This window comes from Periplaneta americana, chromosome 14 (genome assembly GCF_040183065.1).
Source record: "Periplaneta americana isolate PAMFEO1 chromosome 14, P.americana_PAMFEO1_priV1, whole genome shotgun sequence".
Lineage (NCBI taxonomy): Eukaryota > Metazoa > Arthropoda > Insecta > Blattodea > Blattidae > Periplaneta > Periplaneta americana.
Window position 1 is genome coordinate 9,781,931 of NC_091130.1, and position 25,219 is coordinate 9,807,149.

Sequence of the window (25,219 nt, forward strand, 5' to 3'; positions counted from 1 at the left end):
AGAGGCACAGCCTAAATTGGAAGTAGAAGAAGAGGACTCTATTTACAAATTGATCCCAAATTGATTTTTACAGTGAACTGTATAGCTTTTATTAGTCTGTTAATCTTTTAGTACTTTGATTTTTATTGTATTTGTAAATTCAATATTAATTGTAATTATAATTGTAATTGTATTCTTAATATTGTAGTTGTTATCCCCTGGTAGAGGGGAAGAGAAAGCCTGATGGCCTTATCTCTACCAAGTTAAATAAATAAATAAATAAATAATAAATAAATAAATCTTACGTTATATTAGCTAATTAGTGTAATTTGTGTTAACTCTGTGTGGTTGCTAGGTTACGAAATCGGTATAAAACTACGGAAATATCCACTTGGTTCCTTGTGTCGATTGAAATACAAAAGTCAGTATTACTTCACGTTAACTAAATTCATGTTGGTTGCTAGGATACAAGAACATGCGTTCGCCGTCACTTGTCACAAGAACTCTGTAGCACTGCGCTCCGCCGGGCTTAATGAAAATAAGAATTGGAATGCTACAAGCCAAGTCGTGTCGTGGCCGACCTCAGGGTCAGTACCAGAACCGCTAGTTCCATTCCAGGCAATAAAACAAGCCCAAGGAGCAGGTGTCGCTACCACTATATATCATTAAAACTTGCAGGACCGATCACGTCTTCTGGTCCTGTAAAGTTGACATTAGACATGGGAACAGAGCAGAGGTTTAACGACGTTTTGAATTCCTCGCTTCAAACCTGAAGGAACAAGACATCGTAGACCAAACGCAGATCGTGTGACATGAAACATGGCTTCATTGCCGTCCTTCGGTCCATTTACTTGGCTGAAATATTGCCTATATTGATTTATTATTACGCATTCTTTTCTTCTTTCCCACCATCATCATCATCATCATCCACTTCTTATTTCCTTCTTCTTCTCCTATTCCTTCCTTCTTGAGACACGACAATATGGATTATATGTTTTGGACTTTCTTTGGACCACATTACACTCTCTTCTGTAACAGACTTCCCTGAATGTTTGGTGAACATAATGCAAAGCCACAGCGGAAGTAAAAAACCAAACACCTGGACCAGTAGAATTCAGATAAATCTCTGCCCACGCCGGGAGACGAACCACGAACCACTTGGTTGGGAGCGGCGAATCTTCCCCATCATCTCTCTTGAAGAAATGAAATCTTTGGTTTGCTTCGTTTCCTCTCTTGTGAAGTTTATGCACCAATTATAATTTCAGACTTCCACGGTGATCAAAATGGTACGACGTTCTTGGTATTTGCTAGGAGTGTGAAATTGGAGAAACGGGTAAAAATGTATCGACCCCAATTCCGATATCGACATAGGTTTAATTTCTTTAAAGGAAATGTTTTCACTTTAGCTTAGAAGTAGGCCTAAGCATGTGGCTGAAGCACGATCACTTAAAATAACATTTTAAATAAATTTAATTTGTATCTTAACTCTAACAACGAACTAAAACCCACGAGTATGATATGTTCATATCTGCACAAGTACTTTTCAACACTACACTCATTTCGCTGTCAACTCACTCACTGCACTGGAACTACGACACATTTCACTTATACTATCCTGATTTCACTAGTAATTCAAAAACATTTCACTGTTTACACTATCACTATAAACTATAAAACTTCACTGACACAAACACACTTCACTGGACACAACACATTTCACTGACAACACATTTACTGACATAACACACTTCTTCACTGATACAACACTTCAAATAACAAAACATCAATTACATCTTTTATTAAACCGTGTCGGACTGTAAAGAAAACAACTATCGCAATGTGCATATTTTATATGTTGTGCAATATTATAGTATTGTGAAATTTTAATTTTCCTACCAATTTTTTCCCATTGTTCTATTAAAATTATAGCATACTAATAGCTTGTGCAGCAAATGCTGCAAACTAAGTTCATTAGACGTTCAAATAAAAATTGTTCAGATTTATTTTCAATGAAAAATACCAGACATTTTAAAAGTTATTTGCTTCCATAATAATGAAACATACTCCCTCTGAATGGTTTTTATGTCCAATATTTTTTCTCGAACCTATGCATCCTTTGTCTCTTGAGTTTCAACGCAAAAATGCATCTAACAATGAAAGGGCGATCAGTGGGTTTTTCATATGGGAGAAACGCAATAGCTATTTCAGGTCATGGTGGATTGTAAAAGTCAGGTTTGCTATGCTTTTGAACAATAGACATAGCATTTTGGTATAGCTGCTGCATGTAGAGATTGAAATGTAGAGGGTAAAATCATTTTATCCTGCTAAGAGATCTTGCTGAAATGATCGAGAGACAACAACATTTTGTAGGCCTCATATTTTATCAGTAAGTAGGCCTAATACCGTCTTTCCTTAGGAACTGTAATTTTTGCGCTCTCTCGAGCCAATACTAAAGAGAATGACGCATATAAATATCTACACCACACCGCCATTAAGTATATGAAAAAAACCCAGCCCCACTTGATTAATAACTATAAAAATATTTGATTTTTAATAAAAATATTATTATCTTACGTAAGTTTTATATTTATAATAGCCGCCACTCAGTAAATTATAGAAATGAAGATCTAATTTAACACATTCTCTATATCTACTTACGTAACCCCAAAACGTTTCACATTCATATCACCAGCATAGCATTAATATGTATAATTAATGAAAAATAATCACATCATGGCATTAACTATAATGAAATTTCATTGCTAATGGTAATAATGTAATCAAACCACTTCAAGTTTTGTAGATTTCAATACCCAATACACAGCTGTACTCAGAAAATTACACACCGCAGAATCAGACCTGTAAATTAGCGAGTCTTCAAGTTTTTAATAACCAATTGAATTTGAACTCTAAATATGTCAGCAATCCTGCAGGTCATGGCCTTCGTGTAATAGCTATTGTTTATTGTAGTGCGTGTTTTGTTTTATCCTGAAATCACAGCCGTGCTGAAATGCAATTAGTTCTCAAAACTGAAGAAAGATGGATTTTGGAAAATAGGAAAATAATGTAGAAAAATTTATATTTCACTGAAAACTACTATTTTTCTGAAAAACTTTGGGTTCCAAGCTTCAAAATGAGGGGTCATTTATTAAAATCTGTTCAGCCGTTTTCCCGTAATTTCCATTACCAGTTCAGATTATATATATAGATAGCCTATTAACCTGTTGTGTCCTATAGGATACTTTGTCAATTCAAGGATTAAGAAGTAGTTACGATATGACCTTTGAGGCTCGACTGTACAGAGGTAACCTAGTCCGTTCCTAGATCAACTGTCATTCTGCAATAAAACTGTTTCATTAGAGTGATAGCATCTAATGAGTTCAGAATAGTGACGGCAGTTTAAGTGCGTCATTTCCATGAATTCGTGAGTCTTGAGGATTTCGCGAGAAGGGGCCCGCGTCGTGGTGGCCCGCGGTCTCTGTGTGAGCACCTGCGGATGTTTAATCCCATTTCTGAGAATCCGCTCATTACCGAGCCGTGGCATGTTTGCATTCAGTTGCCCCGGCTTCCTTCCTGCTTCTTTTTTGTCTTGCAACGTCTCTATTTCTCGTGTGCTCGCTGTCCGAGGCGCACTTAATGAAGGCTCGGGTTGCCTTGCAATTAGGCACTGCCCAACTGCTTCCAGCGCCGCGGAGAAATCCGGTCAAGTCACCAGATTATCCTGTTATAATGACGCAGATGTTGGAACATTATTCTAATTCTGCGAAACATCAATTCGAGCGGCTTGTGGTTAGTCCAGACCACCAAACTGCATTGCAATTGCATAACAAATAACAAAAGACTGTGATATACGTTGTATACAAAAATAGATAGATAGATAGATAGATAGATAGATAGATAGATAGATAGATAGATAGATAGATAGATAGATAGATAGACAGACAGACAGACAGACAGACAGACAGACAGACAGACAGACAGACAGACAGACAGACAGACAGACAGACAGATAGATAGATAGATAGATAGATAGATAGATAGATAGATAGATAGATAGATAGATAGATAGATAGATAGATAGATAGATAGATAGATAGATAGATAGATAGGTGGATGGATAGATAGGTGGATGGATAGATAGGTGGATGGATAGATAGATAGATAGATAGATAGATAGATAGATAGATAGATAGATAGATAGATAGATAGATAGATAGATAGATAGATAGATAGATAGATAGATAGATAGATAGATAGATAGATAGATGGATGGATGGATGGATGGACGGACGGACGGACGGACGGACGGACGGACGGACGGACAGACAGACGGACAGACCGACAGACAGACAGACAGACAGACAGACAGACAGACAGACAGACAGACAGACAGACAGACAGACAGATAGATAGATAGATAGATAGATAGATAGATAGATAGATAGATAGATAGATAGATAGGTGGATGGATAGATAGGTGGATAGATAGATAGATAGATAGATAGATAGATAGATAGATAGATAGATAGATAGATAGATAGATAGATAGATAGATAGATAGATAGATAGATAGATAGATAGATAGATAGATAGATAGATAGATAGATAGATAGATAGATAGATAGATAGATAGATAGATAGATAGATAGATAGATAGATAGGTAGATAGGTAGATAGGTAGGTAGGTAGATAGATAGATAGATAGATAGATAGATAGATAGATAGATAGATAGATAGATAGATAGATAGATAGATAGATAGATAGATAGATAGATAGATAGATAGATAGATAGATAGATAGATAGATAGATAGATAGACAGATAGACAGACAGACAGACAGACAGACAGACAGACAGACAGACAGACAGACAGATAGATAGATAGATAGATAGATAGATAGATAGATAGATAGATAGATAGATAGATAGATAAATCAGTGTTTTGGGATTTAATGGATTAATCCATCAATTTCTGTTGTAAGATCAATCGATCAAAAATATTTAATCGAATAATCGAGTCGATTAAAATTAATCGGTTGTAGTTGATATTAATTTTTATTTTGTTAATACAAACTTATACTAAAAATTCTGATAATATTTCTCTCTCGGAAATTGCTTACTTAAGAGCACAATAGTACCGTTATTTTCTAACTCTAAACCTGATAGCGTAGGGAAAATCTTTGTACAAACACTTCAGAAAGAGATGGAGATATGAGGACTATGACCTAGTCTACCTCTATTGAAAGTTGAAACACAATGCGAAACTCTTAGGCCTAGGCCTATTAAGTTTTATGGTTTCCAAGAAAACTTCCACCTTGTTGTCAGCTCATCTTCCTAGCATATGAAATACATAATTTTCTGGGATTCGTCCCCCTCATCCCTTATAAAATAGCCATGTCTACACTGTGTGCAAGTGAGAGCGTAACTACCTTCTTCTCTTTCTAAAATCTGGTAATTCGATTACAATAGGGGCCAGTCTTCTGTTTCGACCGCTGTACTTTTGCAGTTGCGGTTTCTGTACTGAGTTTGTATATGAAGGTTGTGTGTTTAGATTGATAAAGGAAAAAATCAGTTTTCTGTGGTTTGTGAAAAGTGTAAACTCCATTATGTCATATGAGAATTTGACAGGTAAACTCGGTGAAACGTTTGGATTTAAATTGAACGATCGTGGAGAAGTGCTTGACAGAAAAAAAAAGTTTTTTCGTGTTTAGTGATGCAGGAAACATTGTTACTAAACGTAGAGCGGCACTTAATTCGGAGCATGTGAATGCACTCACATGTTTAAAATCATGGATGAAGCAGTATTAACTAGGTGAGTCTTCATACTTTTTGTTATTTATGTTTGTCTCAAAAATTCCCGGAGAAATTGACACGATAAATTATAAGCCTCATAATAAATATGTTGGTAAATAATTAAAATAGTTGTTTTGTAATATAACGATACAATATATACATATATACAACATTTAATACTTATGCTTATCACCGAACACAAGTTAAATTTGACAATAATTGTGTATTACAGTATATTAAAACATTTTTTTTCAAATCGGTTAAATTCAAATAGTTAAACGATTAAATATTTGATCGATGAACAGCACTAAAATAAATAAATATTCATTCATTTATAGTTCATTCATAGTGTTCTGCTCAAGGGCAGGTCTTTCCTTGCAAATCCAGCATTCTCCAGTCATTCCTATTTTCTTCTTCCTCTTTGTCCTCTCATATGATCCATATATCTTAATGTCGTCTATCATCTGATATCTTCTTCTGCCCCGAACTCTTCTCTCGTTCACCATTCCTTCCATTGCATCCTTCAGTAGGCAGTTTCTTCTCAGCCAATGACCCAACCAATTCCTTTTCCTCTTCCTGATCAGTTTCAGCATCATTCTTCGTTTATGAAGTCCAATGTGGTTTTGTCGCATTTTTGGACATTTCCATTGAAATTTGTTGCATTTTTAGAAGTCTAGTAGCAAAATGCGATAAATGAAATTGTGGCTTAACCCTTGCTTTACATAGCCTACATATTGTATATTCAACAGCAATGGAAAAGGCTCAATCCAAACCTCCTCTTCACAATCCACTTCATGTAATCTCAGTTCCACAAGTAAAGAACCCTGTCCCAGCACTACTCATACATACTGTAGATGACAATCGTTGACATGCCATGTAGGGCCAGCTTTTACTACTGCTTGGGTTCTTTCCACTATTTTACCAAATATGATAATGATTTTAAAAAATATTCCTTTCATCTTCCGAGTGCTGTGTGAATTATGTCACAATTACTGATTTTCCGTTTCTGTACCTACATAATATTTCACTTCAAGAATACTAGACAAGATAGAATGGACAGTCATATTGATTAGCCAGACGACATATGTTCAATTTATCTATAGTAAGTATTAGACTAAATGAATAAATAAATACAGACTTTCAAACCTTCAATTTGTTTCCAAAATGATGAAACGCTTATATTTACAACTGAGTATTATGCCTACACTTGACTTCTGTGAAGTACAAACACATAATCTGAACATTTTCTCGCCCTCTTCTACTTACTCTTACTTACTGGCTTTTAAGGAACCCGAAGGTTATTGCCGCCCTCACATAACCTCGCCATCGCTCCCTATCATGAGCAAGATTAATTCAGTCTTTACAATCATATCCCACCTCCCTCAATTCCATTTTAATATTATCCTCCCATCTACGTCTCGGCCTCCCCAAAGGTCTTTTTCCCTCCGGTGACCCAACTATCACTCTATATGCATTTCTGGATTTGTCCATACGTGCTACATACCCTGCCCATCTCAAACGTCTGGATTTAATGTTCCTAATTATGTCATGTGAAGAATACAATACATCAAGTTCTGCGTTGTGTAACTTTCTCTATTCTCCTGTAACTTCATCCCTCTTACCCCCAAATATTTTCTTAAGAACCTTATTCTCAAACACCCTTAATCTCTGTTCCTCTCTCAAAATGAGAGTCCAAGTCTCACAACCATACAGAACAACCGGTAATATAACTGTTTTATAAATTCTAACTTTGAGATTTTTTGACACCAGTCTAGATGACAAAAGCTTCTCAACCGAATAATAACACGCATTTCACATATTAATTCTGAGTTTAATTTCCTCCCGAGTGTCATTTATATTTGTTACTGTTGCTCCAAGATATTTGAATTTTTCCACCTCTTCGAAGGATAAATCTCCAAAATTTTGTAGTTCCATTTCGTACAATATTCTGGTCACAAGACATAATCATATAGGCCTACATACTTTGTCTTTTCGGGATTTACTTCCAAACCTGTCGCTTTACTTGCTTCAAGTAAAATTGCCGTATTTTCCGTAATAGTTTGTGGATTTTCTCTTAACATATTCACGTCAACCGCATAGACAAGCAGCTGATGTAACCCGTTCAATTCCAAACCCTGTCTGTTAACCTGAACTTTCCTAATGGCATATTCTAGAGCAAAGTTAAAAAGTAAAGGTGATAGTGCATCTCCTTGCTTTAGACCGCAGTGAATTGGAAAAGCATTAGATAGAAACTGGCCTATAGGGACTCTGCTGTAAGTTTCATTGACACACATTTTAATTAATCGAACTAATTTCTTTACAATACCAAATTCAATAAGTATATTATATAAAACTTCTCTCTTTACCGAGTCATATGCCTTTTTAAATCTATGAATAACTGATGTACTGTACCCTTATACTCCCATTGTTTCTCCAATATCTTTCGAATACAAAAAAATTGATCAATAGTCGATCTATTACGCCTAAAACCACACTGATGATCCCCAATAATTTCATCTACGTACGGAGTTAATCTTCTCAAAAGAATATTGGAGATAATTTTGTACGACGTCAGCAAAATTGATATTCCTCGAAAGTTACCATAGTTAGCCCTGTCCCGCTTCTTAAAAATAGGTACAATTATGGACTCCTTCCACTGTTCTGATACAATTTCCTTTTCCCAAATAGCGAGTACAAGTTTATAAATTTCGCTAGATAATGCGCTTCCACCCTCTTGTATTAATTCTGCTGGAATTTGACCGATCCATGTACGAAATATCGAGAGCATTGAAACATCGTAATGAAAGGCTCTGATGGGCGGGGAAGAATGAACTGTTCAGTGTTCATGTCAAACAAGTTCGCAGTTCAATCACTGTTTATCACCGTGATCATCCGCATTTCATCAGCTAAGTACAAGATCTCTTCATAACAATTTACTCATTATACCCTACCACAAGACATCTTTATATTCTTCATCTTATACAGTTTCAGTTGCTAGAAATTGGAACTCGCTTCCGAGTGATGTAAGGGGTTGTTGGACAATAACTTCATTTAGGTCAAAATTACATAAATTCTTACTTAACAGATTAATTGCTGATTAATATTTGTTATTCATAATGAAACTAACATCTGTCCATTCTTATTATTATCATTAATTTCTCTAAATACAACTTACTTACAAATGGCTTTTAAGGAACCCGAAGGTTCATTGCCGCCCTCACATAAGCCCTCCAGCGGTCCCTATCCTGTGCAAGATTAATCCAGTCTCTATCATCATACCCCACCTCCCTCAAATCCATTTTAATATTATCCTCCCATCTACGTCTCGGCCTCCCTAAAGGTCTTTTTCCCTCCGGTCTCCCAACTAACACTCTATATGCATTTCTGGATTCGCCCATACGTGCTACATGCCCTGCCCATCTCAAACGTCTGGATTTCAAGTTCCTAATTATGTCAGGTGAAGAATACAATGCGTGCAGTTCTGTGTTGTGTAACTTTCTCCATTCTCCTGTAACTTCATCCCGCTTAGCCCCAAATATTTTCCTAAGCACCTTATTCTCAAACACCCTTAACCTATGTTCCTCTCTCAGAGTGAGAGTCCAAGTTTCACAGCCATATAGAACAACCGGTAATATAACTGTTTTATAAATTCTAACTTTCAGATTTTTGGACAGCAGACTGGATGATAAGAGCTTCTCAACCGAATAATAACAGGCATTTCCCATATTTATTCTGCGTTTAATTTCCTCCCGAGTGTCATTTACATTTGTTACTGTTGCTCCAAGATATTTGAATTTTTCCACCTCTTCGAAGGATAAATCTCCAATATTTATATTTCCATTTCGTACAATATTCCCGTCACGAGACATAATCATATACTTTGTCTTTTCGGGATTTACTTCCAAACCGATCGCTTTACTTGCTTCAAGTAAAATTTCCGTGTTTTCCCTAACCGTTTGTGTATTTTCTCCTAACATATTCACGTCATCTGCATAGACAAGAAGCTGATGTAGCCCGTTCAATTCCAAACCCTGCCTGTTATCCTGAACTTTCCTAATGGCATATTCTAAAGCGAAGTTAAAAAGTAAAGGTGATAGTGCATCTCCCTGCTTTAGCCCGCAGTGAATTGGAAAAGGATCAGATAGAAACTGACCTATACGGACTCTGCTGTATGTTTCACTGAGACACATTTTAATTAATCGAACTAGTTTCTTGGGAATACCAAATTCAATAAGAATATCATATAATACTTCCCTCTTAACCGAGTCATATGCCTTTTTGAAATCTATGAATAACTGATGTACTGTACCCTTATACTCCCATTTTTTCTCCATTATCTGCCGAATACAAAAAATCTGATCAATAGTAGATCTATTACGCCGAAAACCGCACTGATGATCCCCAATAATTTCATCTACGTACGGAGTTAATCTCCTCAAAAGAATATTGGACAAAATTTTGTACGACGTCAACAAAAGTGATATTCCTCGAAAGTTACCACAGTTCGTTTTGTCCCCCTTTTTAAAAATAGGTACAATTATGGACTCCTTCCATTGTTCTGGTACAATTTCCTTTTCCCAAATAGCAAGTACAAGTTTATAAATTTCGCTATATAATGCACTTCCACCCTCTTGTATTAATTCTGCTGGAATTTGATCGATACCTGGAGACTTGTACTTTTTCAGATTTTCTATCGCAATTTCGACTTCTGAAATCGTGGGTTCGGGTATAAATGGCTCAGCAGTTTGTATTTCAATATCGTCCCGATCATTTCTATTTGGCCTATGTACATTTAGTAGTTGCGCAAAATAGTTTTTCCATCTGTTTAGGATTGATGAAGAGTCTGCAAGCAAGTCACCATTCTCATCCTTGATCACGTTTACCCTTGACTGATATCCGTTCTTAAATTCCTTTATACCCTTATATAAATCTCGAATGTTTTTATTCTTACTATTTGTTTCTACCTCATTCAGTTTTTCCTTCAAGTAACCTCTCTTTTTATTCCTAAGTGTACGACTTGCTTCCCGTCTTTCATTGAAATAATTATCTCTATTCTCCTCAACTGGATCCTGTAAGAATTTCAATTTTGCCTGTTTCCTTCTTTCTACTACCATGCAACAATGTTCATCAAACCACGGTTTCTTTTTCTTAGTTTCATAATAACCTATGCTCTGCTCAGCTGCAATTTTGATACTATCTCTGATATTTTCCCACACGCTATTAACATCTAATTCTTTCTCAACTTCGTCGGAACTTTCTAAAGTGGCAAACCTATTCGAAATTTCGACCTGATAATTTTTCTTAGCTTCCTCGTCCTTTAATTTCAAAATATTGAATTTAGTAATATTAACTTGTTGCTCTACTCGCTTGGCTACTGATAATCTTTCTCTTAATTCTCCAATCACCAAATAATGGTCAGAATTACAGTCTGCACCTCTGAAAGTTCGAATATCTACTATACTAGTATGTCTCCGTTTATCTATCAAGACGTGATCTATTTGGTTGTGTGTCAATCCATCTGGAGAAGTCCAAGTATATTTATGTATATCCTTATGGGGGAATGTTGTACTTTTGACAATTAAATTTTTCGATGTGGCAAAGTTGACTAATCTAACTCCATTGTCACTACTAATTGCGTGTAGGCTCTCTTTTCCAATAGTTGGTCTAAAAATATCCTCCCGTCCTACTTTAGCGTTGAAATCCCCCAATAAAATTTTCATATGATATCTAGGGAACTGATCAAAAGTATGTTCCAATTCCTCATAGAAGCTATCCTTTATATAGTCGTCTTTCTCTTCTGTAGGGGCGTGAGCATTTATAACTATGATGTCGCACCATCTACCCTTAAGTACTAAATATGATAACCTGTCACTGATAAATTCGACCTTTTTTACTGCTGATTTTATTCTTTTATGAACAAAGAATCCTGTTCCTAATTGGTGATTATTGTTTCCTTCCCCATAATACAACAAGTAATCTCCTATTTGTGATATGCCATTCCCATCTAACCTAACCTCTTGTACTCCCACAAAGTCTATTCTATATCTAGCTAGTTCTTTTGCTACTAATGTTACCCCTCCTGTTCTATAAAGACTAGTTACGTTCCAAGTGCCAAATCTCAAAACCTTATTCCTTTGCTGTGGTCGTGCCAGAGAATCAGTCCTATTCCGAGGCTTACTGTAGGAATTCGTAACAAGCTGTTTTTTACGGTGATGGGTTGTTAGCCCTTCGCCCAACCCCCAAGCTGGAGGACCACCCCTTATCGGCTGTCCACGACTGCTTATTCAATATATTCGCAGCTACCCTCCATATCTGGAGGCCGTCTCCTCTATCCGCAACCTGAGGACGCGCCATGCCGTGGTGATAGGGACCCACCATACATAATTTCTCTAAATAGATTTACAAAACCTCTAATAGCAATTACATTAATATTTTCATTATAAGAATATATTTTAGATTTATATATATATATTTTTTTTTCTCCCTTTAACATAGTCCTAGTAAGCTTATATTAAATTAATTTTCATCATTTTGCTAGCTATCTCAAATGAAGGGTACACGGGAAAAACGATCAAGGTCCAACAAAAATCGAAATAGAGTTAATAATGCTATCTTATAGTGGAAAGGAAGTACTATCATGTGGTCTAGCTAGTAATAAGAAATAATCGTTCTTGACATTCCACTACGTCAATTTCTATTAAATACACACATAACAAAGTATTAAGTGCTTAAATTTTAAAATTCGTTTTTCTCGAAACTTTCTAAAATGGACCTTGATCGTTATTCCCGTGTACCCTTCAAATATTAAATTAATTATAATTGATTGAATTAAATTAGCTCATAAATTAAGTTACTACTTTACCTTATAGGTTTATCTAAATTTAAATAAATACATATGTAGTCTGCTAGTCGTTAAAATTGAAGAATATTGCTGGAGAACCTTTTAAGTGTAGTGTAAATATTTGTAATTTAAATATGTATTGTATTGATTAAGGCTGGTTGAGTGGAAGAAAAGGCCTTATGGCCTTAACTCTGCCAGCTAAAATAAAACATTATTATTATTATTATTATTATTATTATTATTATTATTATTATTATTATAATTATTATTATTATTATTATTATCATAAATGAGCAATCGAACAGTGATCACAAAACAGCAGTTTATCCCATCGTTACATGCGTATCTTTAACCTTCAAGCAATAAAACATGCAAAGGGATCCGCCCTCTAGTGGTAAGAGATATGAAGAAGCAACTTGCCTGTGTCAGGTGACGGGCACCCATCGCAGGAGCACCGCTATGAGCTGCACGAGGACTAGGCAGTGTACGGCGGGGGCCCCACTAGCGGGGGGCACCCCCGGAGCCTCGGGTTCGGGGGGCTCGGGGGGCGGCGGCTCCCTGTGGAAGCAGAGGCGCGCCATGTTGGTCCTGATCCTCGGGCAGTCGTACTCCTCGCGGCCGTCGCAGCGGCAGGAGTTGAGCTTGGCCGCCTTCTCCTGGCGCCGCAGGATGGAGATGCTGTTGTTGCAGCGGTGCGTGCACTTCTTGCCCTGGAACATGGCGCGGCAGAAGCGGTTGTAGTAGTCCAGCGCCGTGGAGCAGAGCGCGTCGGCGGCGCAGATCCACTGCGCGATGCGGCAGGTGACGACCGTCTCGTTCTGGGTCGCCAGCAGCACGTGCGGCCGGCAGATCTCCACCTTCCGCTTGGACTCCTCGCAGAACTCGTCGGTGCACGAGCACGTCATGAGGTCCTTGCCCTCCTCGGTGGACGTGAGCGCGATGAGGGCGTGCTGGCAGGTCTCGGGGCACGACGTCCCGGGCCCGTGCAGCACCGCCGAGCACCCCACGATGTAGTTCTGCAGCGCCATGCCGCAGCCCGTCCGGTAGGCGCACTTGAGGCGGGCCTCCTCGCAGGACGAGGAGCAGCCGGCCGCGCGGAGCAAACACCACAGCGCCATCGCCACCAGGGGGAACATCACCTGCAACAGCGGGCCGTTAGTTGAGGATATCATGGGAGGAGCAAACACCACAGCGCCATCGCCACCAGGGGGAACATCACCTGCAACAGCGGGCCGTTAGTTGAGGATATCATAGGAGGAGCAAACACCACAGCGCCATCGCCACCAGGGGGAACATCACCTGCAACAGCGGGCCGTTAGTTGAGGATATCATAGGAGGAGCAAACACCACAGCGCCATCGCCACCAGGGGGAACATCACCTGCAACAACGGGGCGTTAGTTGAGGATATCATGGGAGGAGCAAACACCACAGCGCCATCGCCACCAGGGGGAACATCACCTGCAACAGCGGGCCGTTAGTTGAGGATATCATGGGAGGAGCAAACACCACAGCGCCATCGCCACCAGGGGGAACATCACCTGCAACAGCGGGCCGTTAGTTGATGACATCATGGGAGGAACAAACACCACAGCGCCATCGCCACCAGGGGGAACATCACCTGCAACAGCGGGCCGTTAGTTGATGATATCATGGGAGGAGCAAACACCACAGCGCCATCGCCACCAGGGGGAACATCACCTGCAACAACGGGCCGTTAGTTGAGGATATCATGGGAGAAGCAAACACCACAGCGCCATCGCCACCAGGGGGAACATCACCTGCAACAGCGGGCCGTTAGTTGAGGATATCATGGGAGAAGCAAACACCACAGCGCCATCGCCACCAGGGGGAACATCACCTGCAACAGCGGGCCGTTAGTTGAGGATATCATGGGAGAAGCAAACACCACAGCGCCATCGCCACCAGGGGGAACATCACCTGCAACAACGGGCCGTTAGTTGAGGATATCATGGGAGAAGCAAACACCACAGCGCCATCGCCACCAGGGGGAACATCACCTGCAACAGCGGGCCGTTAGTTGAGGATATCATGGGAGAAGCAAACACCACAGCGCCATCGCCACCAGGGGGAACATCACCTGCAACAACGGGCCGTTAGTTGAGGATATCATGGGAGGAGCAAACACCACAGCGCCATCGCCACCAGGGGGAACATGACCTGCAACAGCGGGGCGTTAGTTGAGGATATCATGGGAGAAGCAAACACCACAGCGCCATCGCCACCAGGGGGAACATCACCTGCAACAGCGGGCCGTTAGTTGAGGATATCATAGGAGGAGCAATCACCACAGCGCCATCGCCACCAGGGGGAACATCACCTGCAACAGCGGGCCGTTAGTTGAGGATATCATAGGAGGAGCAAACACCACAGCGCCATCGCCACCAGGGGGAACATCACCTGCAACAGCGGGCCGTTAGTTGAGGATATCATAGGAGGAGCAAACACCACAGCGCCATCGCCACCAGGGGGAACATCACCTGCAACAACGGGCCGTTAGTTGAGGATATCATAGGAGGAGCAAACACCACAGCGCCATCGCCACCAGGGGGAACATCACCTGCAACAGCGGGCCGTTAGTTGAGGATATCATGGGAGAAGCAAACACCACAGCGCCATCGCCACCAGGGGGAACATCACCTGCAACAACGGGCCGTTAGTTGAGGATATCATGGGAGAAGCAAACACCACAGCGCCATCGCCACCAGGGGGAACATCACCTGCAAAAACGGGCCGTTAGTTGAGGATATCATGGGAGGAGCAAACACCACAGCGCCATCGCCACCAGGGGGAACATCACCTGCAACAGCGGGCCGTTAGTTGAGGATATCATGGGAGAAGCAAACACCACAGCGCCATCGCCACCAGGGGGAACATCACATGCAACAGCGGGCCGTTAGTTGAGGATATCATGGGAGGAGCAAACACCACAGCGCCATCGCCACCAGAGGGAACATCACCTGCAACAGCGGGCCGTTAGTTGAGGATATCATGGGAGAAGCAAACACCACAGCGCCATCGCCACCAGGGGGAACATCACCTGCAACAACGGGCCGTTAGTTGAGGATATCATGGGAGGAGCAAACACCACAGCGCCATCGCCATCAGGGGGAACATCACCTGCAACAACGGGCCGTTAGCCAAGGATATGTGTAGGTGGTGGATATCAGAGATCTGCATCGGACGTTTTCGCTCGAGCGCCAAGTAGTTCATAGCATAATCCGATAGGTAGCGCACATGCATGATGGGTAAAATTGTCACGAACGATAAATCCTTGAACGGTATAAGCCGAGCGTTAGACATTCGTTCTTGTTACAGTGATGAACTGTGTAGTAACATCATAAACGTTTATAATTTCAAAACTTTGCAGTGTTTAACTAACCTCTCCATACAGTAACGTGCAAATTAATCCGAACGTAATTACTTATGCAAAAACACTCAAACGGAATAAAAAAAAAGGATCTAAGACATACCTCAGTAATCTATGTGGCCTCCCTTGGTCCTAATAACAGCTCTGAGACGATTTGGCATGGATTCCACTAATTTCCCACACATATTCTTCATTTCTTCATCGCGAAACCATACACCAATGAGGGCAGAAATCATCTTCTCCTTTGTAGAACAATCCATTTTTTGCATTCTTCTTTTGCAAATTGACCACAAGCTCTCAATGGGGTTGATGTCGGGTGAGTTGCCTGGCCAGGGGAGTACCTGAATATTCTTCTTGTTGAAGAATTCTGTAGTTTTTCGAGACGTATGGCATGGTGCCAGGTCTTGTTGCAACACACCTCTGCCATCCGGAAATGATTTTTGCAGCTGGGGTACGATTCTGGTTTCCAATAAGTGAATATATTTGTCAGAATTCATCATTCCCTTGATAAGTATTAATGCTCCAGGCGCTTCATGTGTAAAACAACCTCAAAACATTACTTTAGGGGGGTATTTGGGTGCTTGTTGGAGATGAGCTGCTGTTACTTTTTCGGATCCTTTCCGTACGTAAGAAACACGGTGGCCGTGGACCTCGAAATGAGACTCATCGGAAAAAAGTACATTCTTCCAGTCATTCACTGTCCAGTGTTGATGTAATTTTGCTCACATTAAGCGGTTTTTGCACATAACAGGGGTCAGCAGTTGCTTCTTAATAGGCTTACGAGCCCTTCGTCCAGCTTCCAAAAGCCTACGCCGCACTGTTGTGACGTGAATATTCGCCCCAGTGGTAGCCATTAACTCGCGGGTTAAGTCGACAGCAGTTAGTCTACGATTTAATTTACTTTTCCTGACAATTAAACGATCATCTGCAGGTGAAGTCTTCCTTTTCCGGCCACAGTTTCCTTTTTTCTGGGGTGTGATGGATCCAGTCTCCCTGTATCGTTTTATGATCGAATTAACAGTAGCCAAACCGATGTACATTCTGCAGCAATTTGCCTCTGTGTCATAGAAGAATGCTCTGCTAATGTTATAATTTTAGAGCGTTTTCGTGGAGTTGTATCCTTTTGTGAAGACGACAGAATGTACACAGGATTGCAGTATTAAGTCTTCAATACAACTGAAATGCTTGTAAGTACAAAACGACAGGCAAAATGTCATATATTATAAAAAAAATGACAGACCTTCAACAATGGAATTACACGTACTACAGATGTCAATTAAAGCGGTATGAGCAGCTGTGAGGCCAACAATGACAGAAAATGTAAAAATATGTCGTGTTCGGATTAATTTGCACGCTACTGTATGTATATGTATGTATGTATGTATGTATGTATGTATGTATGTATGTATGCATGTATGCATGTATGTATGTATGTATTCACACTGAAAATGGGTAAATACCAGTGGCGGCTGATTAAGTGAGGCCGGGCCTCAGTCACTGGACTTAATTAAAATAAAATTTTGTGTTTTTATATAATAAACAATATTATCGAAATGATAGCCGTCGAAATCTTGGATTTAAAATATTGGCATCCTAATCAATTCAAATGAACAAAAAAGAAAATGTAAATTAATGTTAAAAAATACATAATGAAATTTTAAAAAAGAATATTCTGCGACAAGATTTGGTAGCTATCCAAACGATAAAAATTCATTGAAAATAAATAATATACATTGAATATTATAAAGATGAATAGAGATGGTGATTGATGATGTTCAATGAAGATTTTAAAATGATTGATGCAATTGTCTGAAGAGTCTTTTCAGGAACCTTTAATTTTCTGAGGATCTCCAATGTAAATTTGGGAATTGTTCCTCGCGCACCAAACATAAGGCCAATGACATTCCAATCTTGAATATTATATTTATGACTGAGATCATCATAGCATGGAAGGTAAATAGCGCGTTTCTCTTCATGTACCTGCTTTGGTTGATCTTCATTAATTTCGAACCTTACAGTGGGGTCAAGAATGAGACCAGTTTTTTTTTTATCTCGGTCAATTATTATGATGTCAGCAAGCCGTTAGATCCTTCCGTAGAAAGACATTGAACTTCCTCATATACTTCGTATTCACCATATTCCCTTAATCTGTTAGCAATTATTGAGCGGACTGTGTTATGTCTGTCAATTCGCGCCCTGAGGGCAGAAATCTAGCACGTTGGGTAAAGTTTCATGCTCATTGCATCTCCTGCAATGGGTATTGCTAAGGCTTCTGCCGGGGAGAAGTTATTTGAAGCATATATCGTTGTAGAAGCATTTGAAAACTTTGTGATGTAGGTAGACCTGTTTTGCAGTAAAATTTGTTCCTGAGGCCAGGATCGCTCGTGCCGGGTCTGGTTTCTGCATTTGCTGTGTCTTCGCGGGCTTTTGGGATTGCAGTTAAAACGTCGTAGCTGAGGCACAATTCGTCTGGCCTCGTGGCCTGGTCAGGTTTCACTCCTCCCATTCATGGGTCGGCCTCAAGGGTAGAGTGGGGTGGGAATAGAAATGGTGACTTGTCTTCCTAAATAGGCTATAAATAACAAAATTCCAGCAGAGACCCACACTATTCTCTCCCCTTATGTCTTAGTTTATGACGTAAGCGAGGGTGTTCTACTATTGTACTTCGTAGTACAGTAATGAATCTGGACCAATGTTATGTATTTCCGAAAAATATATAAACAGAAAGAAATGCGAGAAATAATGCTGGTGTAGTTAATTCATTGTTAGAGTGTCCTTTTTCGAAAAGAAATAATATTGAAAGGAAGGAAGTTTTAAATAAAGAGTGAGCCTACTGAGGTACTTACGACATCGCTGACAATTTTTCTGACAGATTATCTTAAAACGCGAGTTTCTATTGCATCCTGGTATGGGCAACATAAATGGTTAAGTGGTAATGTGGTGCAAAATAAACTTCTCTGTTGGCCTTGTTTGTTGCTGTCAAAGGAAAAAAAAAAATAAATAAATAAAAGAAAGGGGAATTTCAACACATAATATGGGTTGCTTCATCACATTGAAACAATCACTGAAACTCACAGCATAACAGCTTATTTGGTGAGTGAAATTATTATTTTTAATTAATAATAATAATAATAATAATAATAACAATAATAACAATAGCAGAGAAAGATTCTCTCCGACACCAGGATTTCAACCCGGGTTTTCAGCTCTACGTACTGATGCTCTATCCACTAAACCACACCGGATTCCCATCCCGGTGCCAGATCGAATCCTCTCAGTTTAAGTTCCACCTCTAGGGTTCCCTCTAGTGGCCTACCCTTATGCACTGCGTCATAGATTATGACAGTAGCACAATGTCCATACATGTGCAGAGGTGCACAGAATATTTCATTACATCTATAGCAATGATTTTCAAAAATTTTAAAGTAATTCCAAAAGACTCAAAACATTCAACTGAGAATTTCTTAATTGTTCCCCTTGTTTTATAAATTCTAACTTTCAGATTTTTTTGACAGCAGATTAGATGACAAAATCTTCTCAACCGAATAATAACAGGCATTTCCCATATTTATTCTGTGTTTAATTTCCTCCCGAGTATCATTTATATTTGTTACTGTTGCTCCCAGGTATTTGAATTTTTCCATCTCTTGAAAGGACAAATTTCCAATTTTTATATTTCAATTTCGTACAATATTCTGGTCACGAGACATAATCATATAGCCTACTTTGTCTTTTTGGGATTTACTTCCAAACCTATCTCTTTACTTGCTTCAAGTCAAATTCCCATTTTTTCCCTCAACATTTGTGGATTTTCTCCTAACATATTCACGTCATCCGCATAGACAAGCAGCTGATGTAACCCATTCAATTCCAAACCCTCTCTGTTATCCTGGACTTTCCTAATGGCATATTCTAGAGCAAAGTTAAAAAGTAAAGGTGATAGTGCATCTCCTTGCTTTAGCTTGCAATGAATTGGGAAAGCATTATTATTATTATTATTATTATTATTATTATTATTATTATTATTATTATTATTATTAGGCCTACTATTATTATTATAAAATTAGTAGTGACAAAAGTAATAGAAAAAACTTTTAAAAAGTCGATGACGATAGTAATGGGGTTACACTTTAATGTCATAGCAACAAGAAGTATCATATTATTGACATCCATATCGCGTCACACAAAAGCCCGACACCAATTAATAGGAGGCTGGAAGTGTTTTTATTCCTCATATGGAATTTCTCAATCGAAGATGCCGTCGCAACGTTCTGCGTCATCTGCAATTGCTTTTGTCCTTGGTGATGGGATGGAGCTTTTTCTGTGCGTTAGAAAGCACGTCATTCGCTGTAGCTAATCCCGCTGGCGGCATGTTTACAACATCGTCTTTCCTTTCATGATGTGGCTGTATTCCCTAAGAAATGGCTCACAATATCTCCAATCAAATAGAACACCACCGATCTCCTGGCGGAAATTCCTGTGTCAACGTTCACACCTCATATGAATCATCACACTACTATGTTTTCAAAAGTTGAGTTCTTTGTCCCATTCAGTCTTTATTGAAAATTATGAATTGGATATCATATCACTGATAAAGAAGCTTTGTAACCGTCGTTTGAGGCAAGAGAGATAGAAAAAATTCACACACTGTAGTCCCGCCGCTCTAATTTCCGGCAGCCAATCGCGTTGCAGGTCGGCTACATTTAAACGTGTGCGTCTTGTGATTCGCTGATTCATTTCTTAAGGCTCGATAAATACTTAATATAATCGCCCGCCATTTTGGCTCTTTCGTTGCCGTTCGCAGAAAGCACACGAAGACGTTATTTGCCGCTCAATTATTTGCTGAATTACAGTGCGTTCGATTTATTATCATAGGAGCTATGACGTGATAATGTTTAACGGTGTGGCAAATAGATTCCTAGTATGGTAGCTCGGCAACGTAAGAACAAAAATGGCGAACGGTACTACCTACCTAGACTTTATAGAGCCTTTACTTTCTAAGACGTAAGCAAAGAGGAGGAGTCATGCCAGAAATAAAAGCGTCGCGACTATACTAGGTGTTCAGTTCAAAATGTGTCATGGCTCGCTGTATGCCGTCATGTGGCTAGCCGATGAGCCTAGAGAATTCATTCTTCCTACACTTCCGCAGAGGTGTATAACCTGTGAGGCAGAGAAGTTGCCTAGCAAGTACGGCGTTCATTCTGAAGAGTACGTACCGATATGTACGGTAACGCCGGTAGTGGCAGGAATGTGACCTGTTTGGAAATACGTACTGTCGGGATATGGAGAGAGGGTTAAGACGATTACTTACGTATTTGTTGTCATTAACTTCGACGGTCAACATGGACACGGAGCATTTGATTTGTGTTGTGGAATGTTGCCGTACGCAACCGATGATAACAAATACCCTGCGTACGACTTGCCTGCGCAAAACACAGTTCGAAAGAGGTTATGGTAGCATACAGACGTACAGACCGCCATCTGTTGCTACGACGTTCAAGTTATACCGTACATGTTCTCAAGTTCAGATTGAAGAACGCCTTAAATAATAGGCAACTTCTCTGACATATAAGCTGAAACTCGCTTCAAATCGGTGACCCAACAACAGTGACGTCATGACGCACTTTGAAATGAACACCCAGTAGTGCCCGGTTTCTGGAAACACAGAGCGTATTCCGAATCTCACCGGTGAGCAATCCGATGGCATCACGGTGTTCCGAATTCCACCGATGACGTCATTGATGCTCCACCGGTGTCGCACCGGTGCCATCAACTTGCAGAAGTGGTGGCAGTCTCCATCAGCCGCCATCAGTGAATCTGATTGGTTCTTGTATAGGGCGGGAATTAGCAGACGAATTACATCGTGCACTGTTGTGTCATGGCGGTGTGTTCTGCTGTATTGTTTGTAATGAGCACAGCGTAAAAACAATATGTTAATGGCTTATGAGCGAACATGTCAACGGACCAGTTATTACTACCGGTTCAAGAAATAAAATTGTTTATGCTATCTTTTCTTTGAACGAGATGGGAGTACGAAAATTTCACAAAATTTTGCTAGCGTAGCACAAACAACAACTTGTACAGTCGCCATGACAGCCATCGATCCTTCCAGCAGTTTTGTTCCTTATTTCGCTGCAACGTGACGTCATTGATGCCACCTAACGGGTGAGATTCGAAATACGCTGACAGTTACCTGATATGTTTGAAACGAGTTTCGAAACAACAGTTATCGTCATCTTGACAGTTATCTGTGCTTCAACTGGTAACTGTGACTCGGCCTGTAGTTACCTGGCTGTTAATACTGATTCGAACAAATACCGACGTGCGGCGCTACTGCATTACTGTTTAGTAAACTATAATAACTGATATTAAATAATAATATAAACCGGAATTGATTAATTTACTATATTATCGGTGTAGTTAAAAAAATTTGGCGTTTTATTTACGTAACTTACGGTAAATCTTCTACTTTCTATGACATATTAGGATAATAATGTGTGTTTGTAAAGACAATTTCGAATATCTTAAGCTTAATTTTCTTCATAAACTTCAGATTCTATGTCGTCAGTCAAGGAATATTTTATTCTTGGGTGTTCTACCAATGCCAATGGTATTTCGGTCTCCGAAAATTCATTTGAACATATGAAAGCATTCATATGGACGAATGTAACATATTTTATAATACCAATATGGCTGCCATAACCAAGACAGTAGTATTTATTTAGTAGTAGTATTTATTTATTTAACCTGGTAGAGATAAGGCCGTCAGGCCTTCTCTGCCCCTCTACCAGGAGATTCCAACTACAATATCAACAATAAAATTACAATTAATATTAAATTTACAATTACAATTACAAATAATATTACAATTAGTATTAAATTTACAATTACAATAAAATCAAAGTACGAAAAGATTACCTGAATAATTAAAGCTAGATAATTTATCATAGAGAAACAAAGAATATTTTATATTTACTGAATTACAAATTAAATCTAGAATAACAAAATTGTATAGTGATGAAATTACTGAATATTGAAATATTTTGTGATAGATTAAAGAAACTATTTACAAGAAATCAATTACTGACCAAGTGCCTAGTAAGTTTTCGTTTGAATTCAATTTTATTTCGACAGTCCCTGATGCTAGCAGGTAGCGAATTCCAGAAGCTGACTGCGGTTGGAGTTTTGTAGCAGAAATTACATCTAGCCCTCTCTCCACTAGTATTATTTACCTCGATGATCACGCCAAATAACAACAATTATTGTGTTTTTAATCATATTAGGATTGAGATGGAAGTGTACATGTACACTATCGTTTATCACATGGTTCCTTAATTAAAAAGCCTTGTTCCTACTAGTACAGAGCTCATTGTCATATTACTACTGAAAACTTCTGCAAATAAAAATAACTATAAATAACTAAAAAAAAATCACTAACAAAATACTAGTGGAGACATCTATGGACAACAAGAGATACTGAACTTGAAGTTACCTCGACTGTTAGTTACAAGATCTGATAAATCTACATTTAACTTTCCGGAAGCTCATGAAAGTTATCAGTGTAGTCAAATTTATGAGTACAGTTAAGTGCCGTCGAAGAGGGTAAAGTCGATCAAAATTTTGCAATTTTTTAATGATATTGAGGTTATGCAGTGGACGAAGTTCCTCAGAAAATAGCATTTTGTCGTCATATCCTTCGCTTATGAAGACACATTACAAGAATTGAATTATAATCTATAAAAATTTTTTTTTATTTGTCTTGTGATCGAAGTTACCTGCTTAAATAGGGTAAAGTCGATCACCATTGAATTTTTAGTTTAAGATCGATTTTAAAATATTGCGGAGTAAAGTCGATCACTGTTGATGTTTTTAAAAAACAAATTAAGTGTATTATATATATATATATATATATATATATATATATATATATATTTTATTTGCCATAAGGGGTGTGAAAACAATAATAATCTTCAATATACGCCTATAGCATTATATAGTGTATCTTTTGTTACTGTGATCACACTATTCGATACAATTAAGCCTATAGATGTCCATTGTACAATCGTGACTATGATTTCCAACTTATAAAACATAAAAACACATTTTAATACCTGTACTTTATATACCAACAAACAAAGTTTTAAGAATTCATAATTTACATTGAAATATCACACTTCAATTATAATCTAAAATACAATTCAACATTGCTTAGGTTTATATCAGATGTTATTTGAAATCTTCCCCTCCTCATGTAACTTTAGAAACTACGTTGTTCCCATAGTCAAGTACAGAGGGGTGTACAAACTATGTTCCTTTGGCACTGCTTCTCTTACGCAAGAAATTCACCATAATTTCGTCTTCCTCTTTCCTCACTATCCCATCAATATAAGCTATACTATGACACTTTTCTGTTTATAAGTGTTAGTTGGAGGTATTTCGGTGAACAATTTATTCTTCCTGCTGGTCCTATCTGTTTCGAGTAGGTCGATGGCATGATCGACTTAACCCTACAAAGGTACAAGTTTTCTTAAAATAATAAGTTTCAATACTAACATTTACGAACTGCAAAACTATTATTTCAGGATACAATCTCAACGAAAAGTACTTACGTATACTTCCTGTCTCCTTTCACTGCTGACTATAATTTAGAGTTTGTAAGATTTTGTTTTCATTTGAGAGAAAAAGTTGAGAATAACAATTTTCACTTCAATGGTAATTACACAGTGTTCCCATTATTGGCATTCGCAGACTTTTTGTTGTCCCTCTCGCTTACATTTGCAATGTCAGGCAATGAAGTCAGCGTAACAAAATTTTAACAAGTAACTGAGAAAATATATAATTTTCAATAAAAATCGCAAATGATCGATTTTACACCCACTGATTGACTTTACCCATTTCTACGGTAACTGACAGTTAACTGAGGTGTACCAGAAACCAAGCCCCTACAGTCTCGGCTGCGCGAAACGAGGAAACCGGGGCAAATTGAACGCTGCGCTTGCCGCCATATTGTTGGAGAGCAGACGCATCATAGCAGAACGTAAATCACGCAATTTAACGCTGTGATGATCTAAAATTGACAGATTATGGCCATTTTCGACATTTAACGTAAAATTAGGACGAAGTAAACATATTCAAAGTTTCATTGATATGCATTAGAACATTAAAGAAAAGAAAATACGTATGCAGCAATTTATAGAAAACATACTGATACATCCAT

At 38.8% G+C, this 25,219-nt stretch overlaps 1 protein-coding gene across 1 annotated transcript in view; it reads right to left on the bottom strand.

Moving 5' to 3' along the window:
- Positions 1–25,219, bottom strand: part of LOC138713124 (growth arrest-specific protein 1-like) — a 117,606-nt gene that overhangs the window by 9,451 nt on the left and 82,936 nt on the right. The window contains exon 2 of the mRNA XM_069844912.1: positions 13,034–13,752. Within this exon, the coding sequence (XP_069701013.1) occupies positions 13,039–13,749 (711 nt within the window). The 5' untranslated portion in view covers positions 13,750–13,752 and the 3' untranslated portion in view covers positions 13,034–13,038. The remainder of the gene's footprint in view (positions 1–13,033; positions 13,753–25,219) is intronic.